The following is a 13898-nucleotide window of genomic DNA, read 5'->3' as shown; positions in this document are numbered from 1 at the left end:
ATACCAATGCGAAAGACGGTGTGGCCATGGGAGATTGATTCTCCAAATAATCAAACTTTTTTGCTAAATTTTTATTCTGAATCTGCAATGTTTCAATTGTTTTGTTTACATCTTGCAATTGATCTTGTACGTCAACTCCAATTCTCCAATTTAGAATCTCAACTTGAGACCCAGACCAGTCCTTCTCCATAATCAAATTGAAACCAATGGCATTATGATCACTGGACACACATATTCCCCTACACATACTTCTGTCACCTGTCCTGCCTTGTTCCCTAATAGGAGATCTAGTAATGCATTTTCTCTAGTTGGTTCCTCTATATATTGATTTAGAAAACTTTCCTGAACACATTTGACAACTCCTAGCCATCCAGCCCTTTTACATTATGGGAGTCTCAGTCAATATGTAGAAAATTAAAATTTCCTACTGTCACAACCTTACGTTTCCAGGAGCTGTCTGCTATCTCTCTACAGATTTGCTCCTAATTCTCACTGTCTGTTGTGCAGTCTATAATACAAACACATGAGTGTGGTCATGGGTGGAGCTGGGGAACTTTCCTGTTCCTTAGTTCCACCCATATAGCCTCAGTAGTCAAAAGTTTAGCAAAGGTTTAAACTTTACCAACGTTTAAAGCAAAGTTAACAGGTTCTTGATTAAAGGTACAGGTTCCATTATTGTCACATAATGCTACAGTTAGAATGCAATATACATAAATTAACTTTGTCTACCGTAAAGAAGATAGAGTCACCACTTTGTCAAGCATCCTCACAGAAATGAGGCCCCAACGAGGAACAAACTCGTGACCCTAGTTTACAAGACCAGTGCTCTAAGCACTCATTAGTAAGGGTGCCAAAGGTTATGGAGAGAAGGCAGTGGTTTAAAGGCAAAATATATAAAACATGATTTGAATGGAAGAGCAAACTTGGTGGGGTAAATAGCCTAATTCTACTCCTAAGTCTTATAGTCGATGTTCCTTCAAATCTGAACTTATGGACATCTCAAACTGCAAATTGTCTTACCTTCAGCTGATGTTATGTAAAATTACAGATTTTTCTCCCTGAATCTTTCTACCTTTTCATTTCTTTTAAGACATCCCCCAAAACTTACTTTGGACTCAATATATCTTTTAATGGGTAAAATTTTATCTGTTGCAGAATGTCCTGTCAGCCTAACTCAAAAAAAAGTCAAGCAAGGTCAGATTAAATTCAGCATTCCTTGTGAAAGCTTGGAGAATCCAATTCATAATCATAAGACCATAAGAGAAAGGAACAGAAGTGGGCCATTCAGCCCATCAAGTTCACTCCGCCATTCCATTATGAGCTGATCCATTCTTCCACTCAGCCTTACTCCCCTGCATTTTCTCTATAACTTTTGATACCCTGGGCGTGGCAAGATGGCGTAAGGAACAGACGTGCCTTCCAGTCCTCTCCTGACTCTGAGTTATTGTTTTGTTTATAAGTGCCCGTTAAAATTCTTTAAAAAGTTCATAAATAGTAAGAGGTGTTGAATTAATATCTAATGGTACATTTGCTAAAAAAAAAGTAAAAGAAAACGTCAACAGATTGTTAAAAAATTACATTTCCCGAAATTATCTGAGCCTACCTGTTTACAAGAAGCCAGGACTCAGCGTGGAATGGATCCAGAAGAAGTGCAGGATTCGGCATTGGAACTTCGTTCTGTACCAGTAGGGCTCTTTAAAGATGACGCCCGGCAGCCTTTGGAACAAAGGGCTGGCCAGGCGCGTGTATTTCAAACAACACCCGCTGTGAGCGCTGTTGCTGAGAGTTTGACAGCTGAATCAGCTGGGACGCCACCAGCTGGAGAGTTAAAGAGCCGGCTTCCGATTGATATAGCGGTGGCGCTGCGAAATGCACCACCAGTTATGATGGTTTCTCCAGGTTTAGATATAATGAAGGCTTTTGATGAGATATGGCTTAAAGATAACCCTGATATTGCTGAGGGGGCTGTGGCAGGGGTTTCTACACGGAGCCATACTGCAAGAAAGGCTGCTAAACCAAGGGAAGGGACAGAAGATCCTTTGGTCTCTCAGAAACAGCAGGATCCTACTATGTCTGAATCTACCTTTGCTGATATGCTTATCAAGACTCTTGAATTTAAGTTATATTCTTCAATGAAACAGCTAGGTAATTCTATGACCCAGGTCCATTCCAAGCTTAATACATTGGTGGATATTAACACTCAACAGATGGCTGACTATGGAGCTTTTAATCTTGAAACTAATGAAAGACTTGATATGTGTGATCAAGGTTTAGTTGACGTACAAGATCAATTGCAAGATGTAAACAAAACAATTGAAACATTGCAGATTCAGAATAAAAATTTAGCAAAAAAGTTTGATTATTTGGAGAATCAATCTAGACGGAACAACGTAAAAATTGTTGGTTTGCCAGAAGACGTAGAAGGGCCAGATCCAAGAAAATTTTTTACTGAATGGATTCCACGAGTGTGAAGACAAGACAAGTTCCCCGAAGGTTTAATATTGGAACGTGCTCATAGAACTTTGAGAAGGAAATCTTCTTCAGGACAGAATCCAAGACCTGTTCTGGATCGTTGCTTAAACTACTGTGATAGAGAGACAATTTTATGTGTGGCTATTAGAAACGCACAGCAAAATAGATCTCCTTTGATGGTTCAGAACAACCGTGTCTTTTTTTATCCGGATCGGAGTCAAGAAATTATGTTTCAATGACGAGAATTTAATTCCGTGAAAGAGTTATTGTGGAAAAAAGGATATAAGGCAACATTTAGGTATCCCGCGGTATTGAAGATTTTTCAGGATAGATATCAGCCAAAGTTTTTTGATAATCCTAAAGAAGCTATGGACTTTGCTCAATCTTTACCGATTACGCAATTTCAGGAATGGCGTAGTCCTCCACGGTTTCCAAAGAGAGTGGAGATACAAGATGGGAATCAGATTTCAAGAAGAAATGGAAGCAATGGTGGTTGAAGTTGCAAAGTTGATTAAAAAAACAAAATCTTTTACTTTTTTTTAGAAGATTTCAGATAAGGATGATAGTTTAATACGAAATGGGAGTTGGGAGAGGGAACTGGGTGGGCATTATTTTCCAGAAGTCATGAGCTACGTGTGAGTTATCTCACACCCAGTATTTTGTGGGAGTTACCGCATTGTGCGGTTTAAACAGGAGGAGGTAGTTGACCTCTTGCCTGTTTTTTTTTCTTAATTTTTGGGTTAAGGAGTGAAGTTTTTTTTAATTACTTTTTTTAAAATAAATTTTTTTTTTTCTCTTTTTTTTTGTTTTTGATTGTAGTTTTAAGAGGGAATAAGGGGAGGGGTTTTTCCTTTTTTTTCTCTTTCTTTTTGGGGGGTTTCTTTTTTATCTCCTTCTCTTTTTCTTTTTTTTCTTTCTTTTTTTTGGTTGTTGAGTTGTTGTAAGGAATGTCTAAATTGAAGTTTGCTTCTTTTAATGTCCAGGGTTTAAATAATCATATTAAGCGTAAGAAAGTACTTGCTTACTTAAAAAAATTAAAAGTTGATGTGGCTTTTTTGCAGGAAACTCATTTAACAGATAAGGAACATTTGAAACTCAAACGTGAATGGGTTGGACAAGTTTTTAATTCTTCATTTAATTCAAAGGCAAAAGGAGTGGCAATTTTGGTGCACAAGAATTTACCATTTCAGTTACAGAATGGAGAAAAATGGTGGAAGATTATTAAAAGTGAACTGTACAATTTTTAATGAAGCTTGGACTTTGCTTGATGTTTATGCTCCGAATGTTGAGGATACAGCTTTTGTTGTGGATATGTCTTTATTACTTGGACAATCAAATTCTAATGTGATGATTGGGAGAGATTTAAACATGGTATTGGAGCCTTTATTGGACAAGTATCCAAGAGTAATTAAGAAATCTAAGATGGCAGTTCAAGTAACTAATATGATGTCAGATATGAATTTAGTTGATATTTGGCGAAGATTTAATCCTACAGAGAAAGATTTTTATTTTTATTTTTTGCGCCATAATTCTTTTTCTAGAATTGATTATTTTTTAATTTCAACACATTTGCAGGATAGGTTGTATCGGTGGATTATAAGGCAAGATTGGTTTCGGACCATTCTTTATTATTATTAGAATATCAGAGTTCACAAGATGTTCAGAGAGCTCCAAGATGGAGATTTAATACTATGTTATTACAAAAACCAGAATTTATTAGTTATTTAAAACAACAAGTTGAAGTTTTTATTAGTAACAATACTAATTCTGTTTCTAGTCATTTTGTTTTATGGGATGCAATGAAAGCTTTTTTACGAGGTCAAATTATCAGTTATGCTTCTAAAGTAAAGAGAGAGAGACTTAAAGAGATTGAAGATTTAGAGAAAAAGATAACTGCTACTGAAACAGAATTTCAAAAAAGTGCTACTGAAATGCAAAAGAATCAGTTAACTAATTTAAAATTTAAATATAATGAATTACAAACTTATTGGTTTGAATGTTTAATGTACCGAACTAAACATAAGTTTTATGAATGGGGTGAGAAAGCTCATAAAGTTTTGTCATGGCAGTTAAAAAAGGAACAATTATCTAGGATTATACCAGCAATTAGAAAGAAATCGGGTATTACTTTTAGCCAAAAGGAAATTAATGAGGAATTTTTTAATTTCTATAAAAAATTATATACTTTGGAATGTAAAGATGTAACTGAAGATGTCAGATTCTTTTTTGAAAAATATTAAATTGCCACAATTGAATCAAGAAGACAGACAAGAGTTAGATAAATCCTTTACAGAAAATGAAATAGAAATGGCGATAAGAGATATGCCAAATGGAAAGGCACCTGGTGAAGATGGGTTTTCTATAGAGTTTTATAAAACTTTTTATGCTGATATATCTCCTATTTATAAGGATGTATTACAACAAATTTATAATACTTTTCAATTACCTGAGTCTTGCTCTAATGCAATAATTACAGTTATACCAAAAAAAGATAAAGATCCTTTACAGGTTTCTTCTTATAGACCAATATCACTGTTAAATGTGGATTATAAAATTGTAGCTAAAGTTATGGCTAATCGATTAGCTCAATATTTGCCTAAAATAATACATAGTGATCAAATGGGATTTATAAAAAATAGATATGCGTCAGATAACATTTTGCGTTTAATAACTTTGATAAACAAATCTAAATCTCAGATGATTTATCCAATAGTGGTTTCACTGGATGCAGAGAAGGCTTTTGATAGAGTTGAATGGAAGTTTTTGTTTAAAGTACTTGAGAAATTTGGTTTTGGTTCTTTATTTATTGGATTGATAAAGGCTTTATATAATAGTCCGAAGGCTAGAATTGCTGTCAATGGGCGGATTTCAGAATCTTTTAATTTAACAAGGTCTACTAGACAAGGATGCCCATTGTCGCCTGCTTTATTTGCTATAGTTATTGAACCTTTGGCACAATTAGTACGCCAAAACGAAAATGTTAAAGGTATGAGAGTTTTGAATGGGGAATATAAGATTAATTTATTTGCTGATGATGTTTTATTATATTTGCTGGATCCGGGTATTTCTTTACCAGCAATTCAAAAATGTTTGGAAAACTATGGTCAATTATCTGGTTATAAAGTAAATTGGGCTAAAAGTGAAATTCTATCAATTTGTAAAGATGATTATTCAATATATAAAAGTATTACCAATTTGAAGTGGACTACACAAATTAAATATTTAGGAATTAATGTTAATGCGGAGTTTCAAGACTTATATTCAATTAATTATCTTCCTTTAATAAAAAGGATTAAATAAGATTTGATTAGGTGGAAGGATTTACCTTTGGGTTTATTAGGGAGGATTAATACTATAAAAATGAATATCTTTCCTCGAATACAATATTTGTTTCAATCAATTCCTTATTTTTTTAAACAAAAGATTTTTAAGGATTTATATAAAGCAATTAGAGACTTCTTATGGAAGGGAAAATTTCTGAATTTATTGAATTTATGGACAAGTAAACTTAACAAATTGGGGCTCAAAATAAATGGTCTGGACGATTGCCATTATATAATAATCAACTTGTTCCTTTTACAGTCTCCAATATCATCTTGAAACAATGGGAAAGGAAGGGAATAAAAAACTTATCTGATTGTTTTTATGAGGGATGTTTTTGTTCCTTTGATGAATTACAAAGAAAATTTGGTATTAGTGGAAATTCTGTATTTGTGTATTATCAATTAAGATCTTTTGTAAAACAGATATGTGGTCGTCATATGATCTTACTGCCTGATTCTAATTTTGAGGAATATGTACTTTCAATACCAAATAAAGGATATATATCTGATTTGTATTGTATTTTACAAGAAACCGAAAGTAAAAAAGATTGGGATAAAGATAAATTGAAATGGGAAAAAGATTTAGGTTTTACAATAGCTGAAGAAGCCTGGATGGAAATTTGTCAGAATAGTATTCGGAAATTAATTAATGCTAGATTAGCGATGATTAATTATAATTTTATACATCAGTTATATTTAGCACCGGAGAAACTAAAAAAGTTTGGCCTTAGTAAGTCGGATTGCTGTTTTCGTTGTGACCAGACGGCTAATACTTTTTTGCACACTGTCTGGCTTTGTGATCGATTGCAACATTTTTGGAAAGGTATTCAATTTATACTTAATAGTTTATATAATATCTGTCTTGTATTAGATCCTAATATATTTTTATTAGGGAATATGCAGTCACTAATTGATTTAGGTTTAAAGGATTATCAGATTTCCTTTATCTATTTAGCTTTAGCTGTGGCCAAGAAATGTATAGCACTTACTTGGAAAGATAGAAATATATTAACTTTAGATAGGTGGCATTTGGAGATGAAATCCTATTTGACTATGGAAAGGATATCTTTTTCAATTCAGGATAGGATGTCTTTTTATAGGTCAAAGTGGACTCCGTTTGTTAAATATATGCATTTAAGTTTGCTCTAAATATGTTTTTAAGTGTGTTATTTTAGTATTGATAACTTTTTTTTGTTAGTATCTTTACTTGTTATGTTTTATCTTTTTTTTGTAAGTGGGTTTTTTTCATATATATAATATTGATCATTTTATTAACTCCACTCTTTATTTTGGGGGGGTTAGACTAATTTTAAGTTAGGTTATTAATGTTGTGTAATAATCATTGGGGGGGGGGTAGTTTATTTAGTTTACCGATGTGGTACTGTAATTTTATTATCTTATTTTTTTTTTAAATGTAATCTTCTATTTTATTCATGTTATAAAATCTTAAATAAAGTTTAAAAAAAACCTTTGATACCCTGACTTTTCACATACCTATCAATCTTTACCTCAAATACACCCAACAACTTGGCCTCCAAGCTGCAAATTCCAGAGGTTCACCACTCTCTCACTAAATAAATTCCTCCACCTGTGTTTTAAATGGGCGTCCTTTAATTCTGTAGTTGCGCCCTCTTGTCCTATGATGGGAAACAACTTTGCCACATTAACTCTGTCTAGGTCATCCAACATTGGAAATATTTCTCAGAGGACTCACTTTATTCTTCTGAACTCCAAGGAACACAGTCCAAGAACCTTCAAATATTCCACATATTCTAATCCCTTTATTCCAGGAATCATTCTTGTGGATCTTCTCTGAAACCTCTCCAATGCAAGCACATCCTTGCTTAAATAAAGAGACCAAAACTGTACCCCGTACCCCGTGAGATCTTACCAGTGTTTTATAAAGCCTCGACATCACATCCCTGTTATTAAATCCTATTCCTCTAAATATGAATGCCAACATTACATTTACCTTCTTCACCACCTGAAGGCTAGTCTTTAGGGTATCCTGCACAACGACTCCCAAGTCCCGTTGCACTTCCAAATTTTGAATTTCTCCCCATCAAATAATAGTCTGCTTTTTTATTCCTTCTACCAAAGTGCATGACCATATACTTTCCAACTTTGTATTTCATTGCTACTTCTTTGCCCATTCACCTGATCTATCCAAGTCCCTCAGCACCCTGTTTCCTCCTCACTACCTGCCCCTCCACCTATCTTTATATCATCTGCAAACTTGGCCACAGTCATTTATTGTACAATCTAAATCATTAACTTACAACATAAAAAGAAGTGGCCCCAACACCGATCCATGTGGAAAAGCACTGGTAAATGTTAGCCAGAATATGATTCCTTTATTCTCACTCTCTATTACTTACCGATCATTCAATGCTCTAGCCATGTTAATATCTTTCCTCTAATTCCATGGGTTCTCAGCTTTTTAAGAAGCCTCATGTGCGGCCTCTTGAAAGTCCAAATATACAACATTCACTGCAGCTCCTTTGTCGAGACTGCTTGTAGTTTCCTCAAAAAAATGACAGTTCTTTGTCAGGCAAGAATTTCCTTTACGGAAATCATGCTGACTTTGGCCTGTTTTGTCACCTCCAGGTACTTCATAACTTCATCCTTGACAAGCAACAACTTTCCAACCACCAAAGTTAGGCTAACAGGCCTATAACTTTCCTATTTGCTATCCCTTTTTAAATAGCAGAGTGAACTTTGCATTTTTCCTCCTGAACCATGCCAGAACCTGTTGATTCTTAGAAGATCTTTACTAATGCCTCTACAACCACTATAGCTATAAATGAATGCACTTCACAGATACAAATTTCAATCAAAGGTAAAGAAATGGTTGATAGGTTTTCTTGAAGCATTAATTGTATTTCCATATTATTTGTTGCAATACAAAAGGCAGGCATCTGTCCCACTGCACTTTTTCTTTATCAAGATGTGGCTCTGATTGAATTTTGTATCTAATTCCCATTCCACTTTGACAGAGGACATTCATCTTTATGTAAACTGAGAATCTGCAGACTCATACATATAAACAGACCAATTTTAGCACACAGAAACTAATTTAAAAATGTCTCCAATTATTAAAAGCTCAAGAGAGTCTTGTATAGTTACCATTTAACATCAGCTGTAATAAGAATCATTAAATTAGATTTGAACACTTCAAGAATAAAATTTATTTGACGTGTTACATATTCACTCAGAATCATTTTGTATAGACACAGGGACACTAAAACTCAAATTATGCAATTAGTTATTTCCAAATATTAAACATGGATTTGCCTCTCAAATGAATATTTTCAGCTGTTTTCAACTTTGCTAATCTTAGAACACTCTGCTTACTTACCTGATTTATATTAATAAAGAGACAGAACTCTTGGAAAGAAAGACCAATGGAGCCTTTTCTGCTCAAATTGAATATGTTGAATGCATTCCCAGAAAAGACAAGGTACTGCATCATGTAATTACATCCAAAAAGCTATCTCATGATCTGGTCATGAATAGCATTGAAAGTCATAAAAATAAATAATAAAGGTTAATTCCTTTTGCAGTTACCACACTTGAAAGAACTGCAGAAACTCTAAATTATTTCAATTGTTTCTCCCCCACAATGCAATAGGTTTATTCCTTATTAGTTTGGGGGGGGGGGGTGTGAGGGGGATGGTCAGAATGCACTCTACTTTATAAGGTCTCTGGGGTAACCTTGACGCAATCTCATCTCCAGAAAAAGGATTTCCATCTTTCTCATCAGTTACTGCACACCATTGTGGAAATTCACTTGCAATAAGGATAAAGTAATTCCTTTTCAAGTGCAAAGTCCCATGGATTTATGCTCTGCGAAGGCAGCTAGATAAATGTGTAATGTATTTAAATTCTCTCACCTTCTTTAATTGAGGTCATGATAAGATTAAGTCCATTGAAATACTAGAACAGAAACTTGATATGAAGGCATTATTAATTCATACATCCATTTTCTCACAGTATATGTTCAAAACAGTAATTCGTTCAAATAACATGAAATGAAAATTAATGTCCTAGGAATGCAGTCTCTCTTGTACAGAGACTAGTCAAGTGTGCTCTGTATTCTTCCTTTCACAGAAAGGCTCAATGGAAATATTTGTGACAAGATGGACGAGAGATGAAGTGACACAAAAAATGGAGATAAAATGAAAAGAGAATCATAAAATGCCAACTCAAACGGTGAGGTGCTATTCCTATAAATATGCTGAGTTTCTTTAGAACAAAACAGGAAGCAAAAAATATGGAGAGGTGTAAATAAAGAACTAAAATGGCATCACCAGAAGCTGAGGGTCATATTTGTCATATGAATGAAGTTATTATCAGAAGTGACAGAGTGCTCACCTAATCTGTATTTAAGGTCTTCAATTTTGAAAAGGCAGGATAAGGAACAACAAATACACTATTTCAAAATGAAGTAGTAAAAATTGCTATTTCATTTGGAAATAGTGCATTAGATCCTGGGTGATGGGAAGGTGGCTACAAAGGGGAGGGTTGATGTGATGATCAGGGACTATAATGTTGCCGCAGAAAAAATGATTCCTCCAGAATTCTGAAAGGAATGAAAAGAAAGCAGAGATTGATAATGGCATACAAGGGGCAGAAGAGATAATTGAATGGAGTGGAGTGGATTATATTGGATGGAGTGGTGGTGAGTGCAAGTTGTAGTGCAGTGCTTTAGGCACTGGACCAGAAATCAAGAGTTCAAAATAACAAAACAATTAGAAATGCTGGAAGAATTCTGCCATTCAAGCAGTCTCTGTGGTCTTCCCTCAGCCTCTGTCACACCAGATTGAATGGCCTACCCTTGGCTCCTATTTTCTATGTTTTTACGTTTATTTCTATTAGTTTATTATTTCTTAAGCAGACAACTTATTGGCACAACTTTGAACCTTGACTTAGTTCTTCTACTAATCTTAATACCTAATGAATTTCTGAAAGGTGTATAATAAACACAGACTAAAAATATTTTTCTAGTCCTTTTTCATCATTCAATATTCTATTCTAAGGAATTGAATGACACACTTACCTTTTCTAGAGTTAGAATGATTGAATTTCTGTGAAGGTTTTCCTCATCATAATAGCTCAGAACGGGACAGTTTATGCAATATTTGTGGTGTTTCTGGATCTAACAGTAAAAATGCAGAATATCTGCACAAATTTACTTGCTTGTCCTATCCCATGCTTAGGAGGGCTGATTTAAAGGGCTGATTTAAAGGAATTAAGTAAATTAAGATATGCTTTGTTCTATCGATACTGGAATTTTTTTTCTTAAGTTTAAGAATCAATTTCCATTTGTTTGTTATTTTGTCAATATCATTGATTTATACGCAAACACTAACATTTACCTGTAAGCTCCATCGCCTCCAGTGCTGGGAGCAGTTACATGACTGGCATCTCCTGAGAGTCCATAACCTAGTATTTCTGCATAGATCCGTGCTCCTCTCATTGTAGCATGTTTATGTTCCTCCAGAAGCAGTACTGATGCTCCCTCTCCCATTACAAATCCTTTTCTCTCAGGATGGAATGGACGTGAAGCCAATTTAGGGGTGGAGTTACAGGTGGTGCACAGGGCACGTGCCTTTGCAAAGCCTGCAATAGATAATGGGTTAATACAAGCTTCTGTGCCACCAGTCACCATCACCTCTGCATCTCCATGTAGAATAAATCTTGAAGCATCCCCAATTGCGTGCGCTCCTGTTGTGCATGCAGTCGATACTGAATGATTTGGGCCTTTAAGTCCATATTTAATACTGATCTGTCCAGCTGCCATGTTCGGCAGAATCTTGGGAACAAAAAATGGATTCACTTTTTTATAACCTTTGTCGGCATACAAGGCAGCAGTATTACTAATTTCATCAAGAGGGACCATGCCCATACCAATTGCTACGCCAGTGGATACTTGGTCTTTCTCAGATTGTGGACTCCAGTTGGAATCTCTAAGTGCAAGTTCAGTTGCTGCTATTGCCATTATTGTAGCATCCGACATGGACTTTGCCTCAGATTTTGAAACAAAATTTTCTTCATTAAACTCTCCCTCTCCACTACCTCGTGGTACGCAGGCAGCCACTTTACAAGGCAAGTCTTTATATTTTGGTGCATCTAAAAATATAACACCACTCTCTCCTTTCAAGAGTCGACTCCATGTGAGTTGAGTGCCAACTCCAAGTGGAGACACTATACCAATTCCAGTAATGACAACACGCCTCTGATGTTTTGCAAAGGCCATGCTAGTGGCATTTCTTGTATTCAACTCTGTATTTGTACATTTGAGTTTGAAGAATTGATACTTCGAAATCTTTGTGAGAAGTAGTTTCCTTTGTAGCAACATATTACTGATCTTCATTACGAGAAGTAAAGTGTATATTTTTCCCTTCTTTATTGGGGTAGAAATACAAGAAAATTCTTTACAACACCTGCAAGGACAAGACAGAAAACAATCTTTATGAAAAGTGACTTTCAGGTATTGTAACATATTTTTTCTATAATACAGAGCATATAATCCCATGAATTAACCCCTACTAATGAATGGATAATATCACTTGCTTAATTTTAAAACATAATTTAAAAGTGAGTACAATTAGAGACAATCTAACATACTTAATGAAATTTTATTCCTGTTCTGCATTTACTTTGCCAAATTTATTTTCTTTCAGTTCTAAATATGCTAAGATACATCCTTCACCGTTCAGAGCAAAAAAAAAGCTAAACAGATATCTGGTCCCTGAGATTTTCTACTTACTATTTTTAAAAAAAGTTGAGACAGATAAGGAGTGAAGCATTTTTTTCTTTTAAATGTGTGTTGCATGATTCATGAATTTGGATTTAAGTATACATTTCAGATTGATCTGTCCAGTTGCCATTTTGGGAGGGATCTTGATAACTTTGTGAATATTCCTGACCATAAAGAAGGTAATGATAGCCTTCTTTATTCCAAAGGCTTCATGAGGTTTGCCAATTTCCCAGCCAAGTTTGGCAGGCCGGCCTCATGGCTCGAGACAAGGGATGTCGAAGGATTGATCTGAGCCAACTGCCTGCAATTCTGAGAAGATGTCTGTGCCCATTTGTTCATGCTGGCTCACTGGAGGTCTTCTGAGACTGGCAGGCATCACAGACAATCGTATTTTAAGATGGTATTTTTGTGAGTATTGAAATTAAGTAAATAAAATTACTGTTTGAGTATAAACATGTTTTATCATCAATTCATAGTTTAGGAACATCCTTTTACTGCAGATATTAGATGAAATTGATGTTAGTACTCATGAACTATTTACAAATGAATGACAACTGTTGTATTAATGTTTGGCATGTAGAGGTTATGAGCGAGCACAGTGAAGAAACTGAGACAACAGGCTGTGAATTTGAGTATCACAAACGTCCAAGTGCTTGTGTCCCAATAATGCAAGCGTGTACATGACCTTCCGGTCTGGACTGCAAGAGACAGTCTTGTGATGCCATCCTTTCCGCGCTTGCCCCGCTGACCGTGCGTGACAAGCGGGGCCGGTTGCAAACATGTGCGTCACCACAAGTAATTGAATAACTTGTCATGAAAATGGTATCTGGGCATTATATATTTATATACTTTAAAAAAATTTATAAAAAGTCTATTCCATAATTTTTAAAGTAAGTTATTATTGAGCAAGGTTACATAAGCCATCAATATTAATAATGCAATATAGTACAAAATACATAGAACACTACAGCACAGAAAAAAGGCCATTCGGCTCATCTAGTCTGTGCCGACCATCACCTCCCTAGTACCACTGACCTGCTCCCATACCATAATCCTCCAGTCCTCTCACATCCATGTGCCTATCCAATTTACTCTCAGAACATTCACCACATCAGATGGTAGCTCATTCAATACTCCCACCACCGTCTGAGTGAAAAACTTCCTCCTATAATGTTCTCCTTAAACCTCACCCCCCCTTCAGCTTAAAACTATGACTCACGTATTTCCATCCCCAATCTCAGTGAAAAAAGATTATTCTCATCCACTCTGCTTATACCTTTTATGATCTTGTAAACTTGATCAAATCTCCTCTCATCTTTGCTCCAAGGAAAAACTCCAAA

General features: G+C 35.2%; 1 protein-coding gene across 3 annotated transcripts in view; it reads right to left on the bottom strand.

Moving 5' to 3' along the window:
- oxsm (3-oxoacyl-ACP synthase, mitochondrial) overlaps positions 1-13898 on the bottom strand; it is a 35329-nt gene that overhangs the window by 13946 nt on the left and 7485 nt on the right. For all 3 annotated transcript variants that reach the window (XM_069914008.1, XM_069914009.1, XM_069914010.1), the window contains exon 2: positions 11174-12241. In XM_069914008.1, coding sequence (XP_069770109.1) covers positions 11174-12171 — 998 coding nt within the window. In that variant the 5' untranslated portion in view covers positions 12172-12241. The remainder of the gene's footprint in view (positions 1-11173; positions 12242-13898) is intronic.

The sequence above is a fragment of the Narcine bancroftii genome, chromosome 1, assembly GCF_036971445.1.
Source record: "Narcine bancroftii isolate sNarBan1 chromosome 1, sNarBan1.hap1, whole genome shotgun sequence".
In the NCBI taxonomy this organism is placed as follows: domain Eukaryota; kingdom Metazoa; phylum Chordata; class Chondrichthyes; order Torpediniformes; family Narcinidae; genus Narcine; species Narcine bancroftii.
Note: the sequence above shows the minus strand (reverse complement) of the source record. Positions and strands in the feature narration are given on the sequence as shown.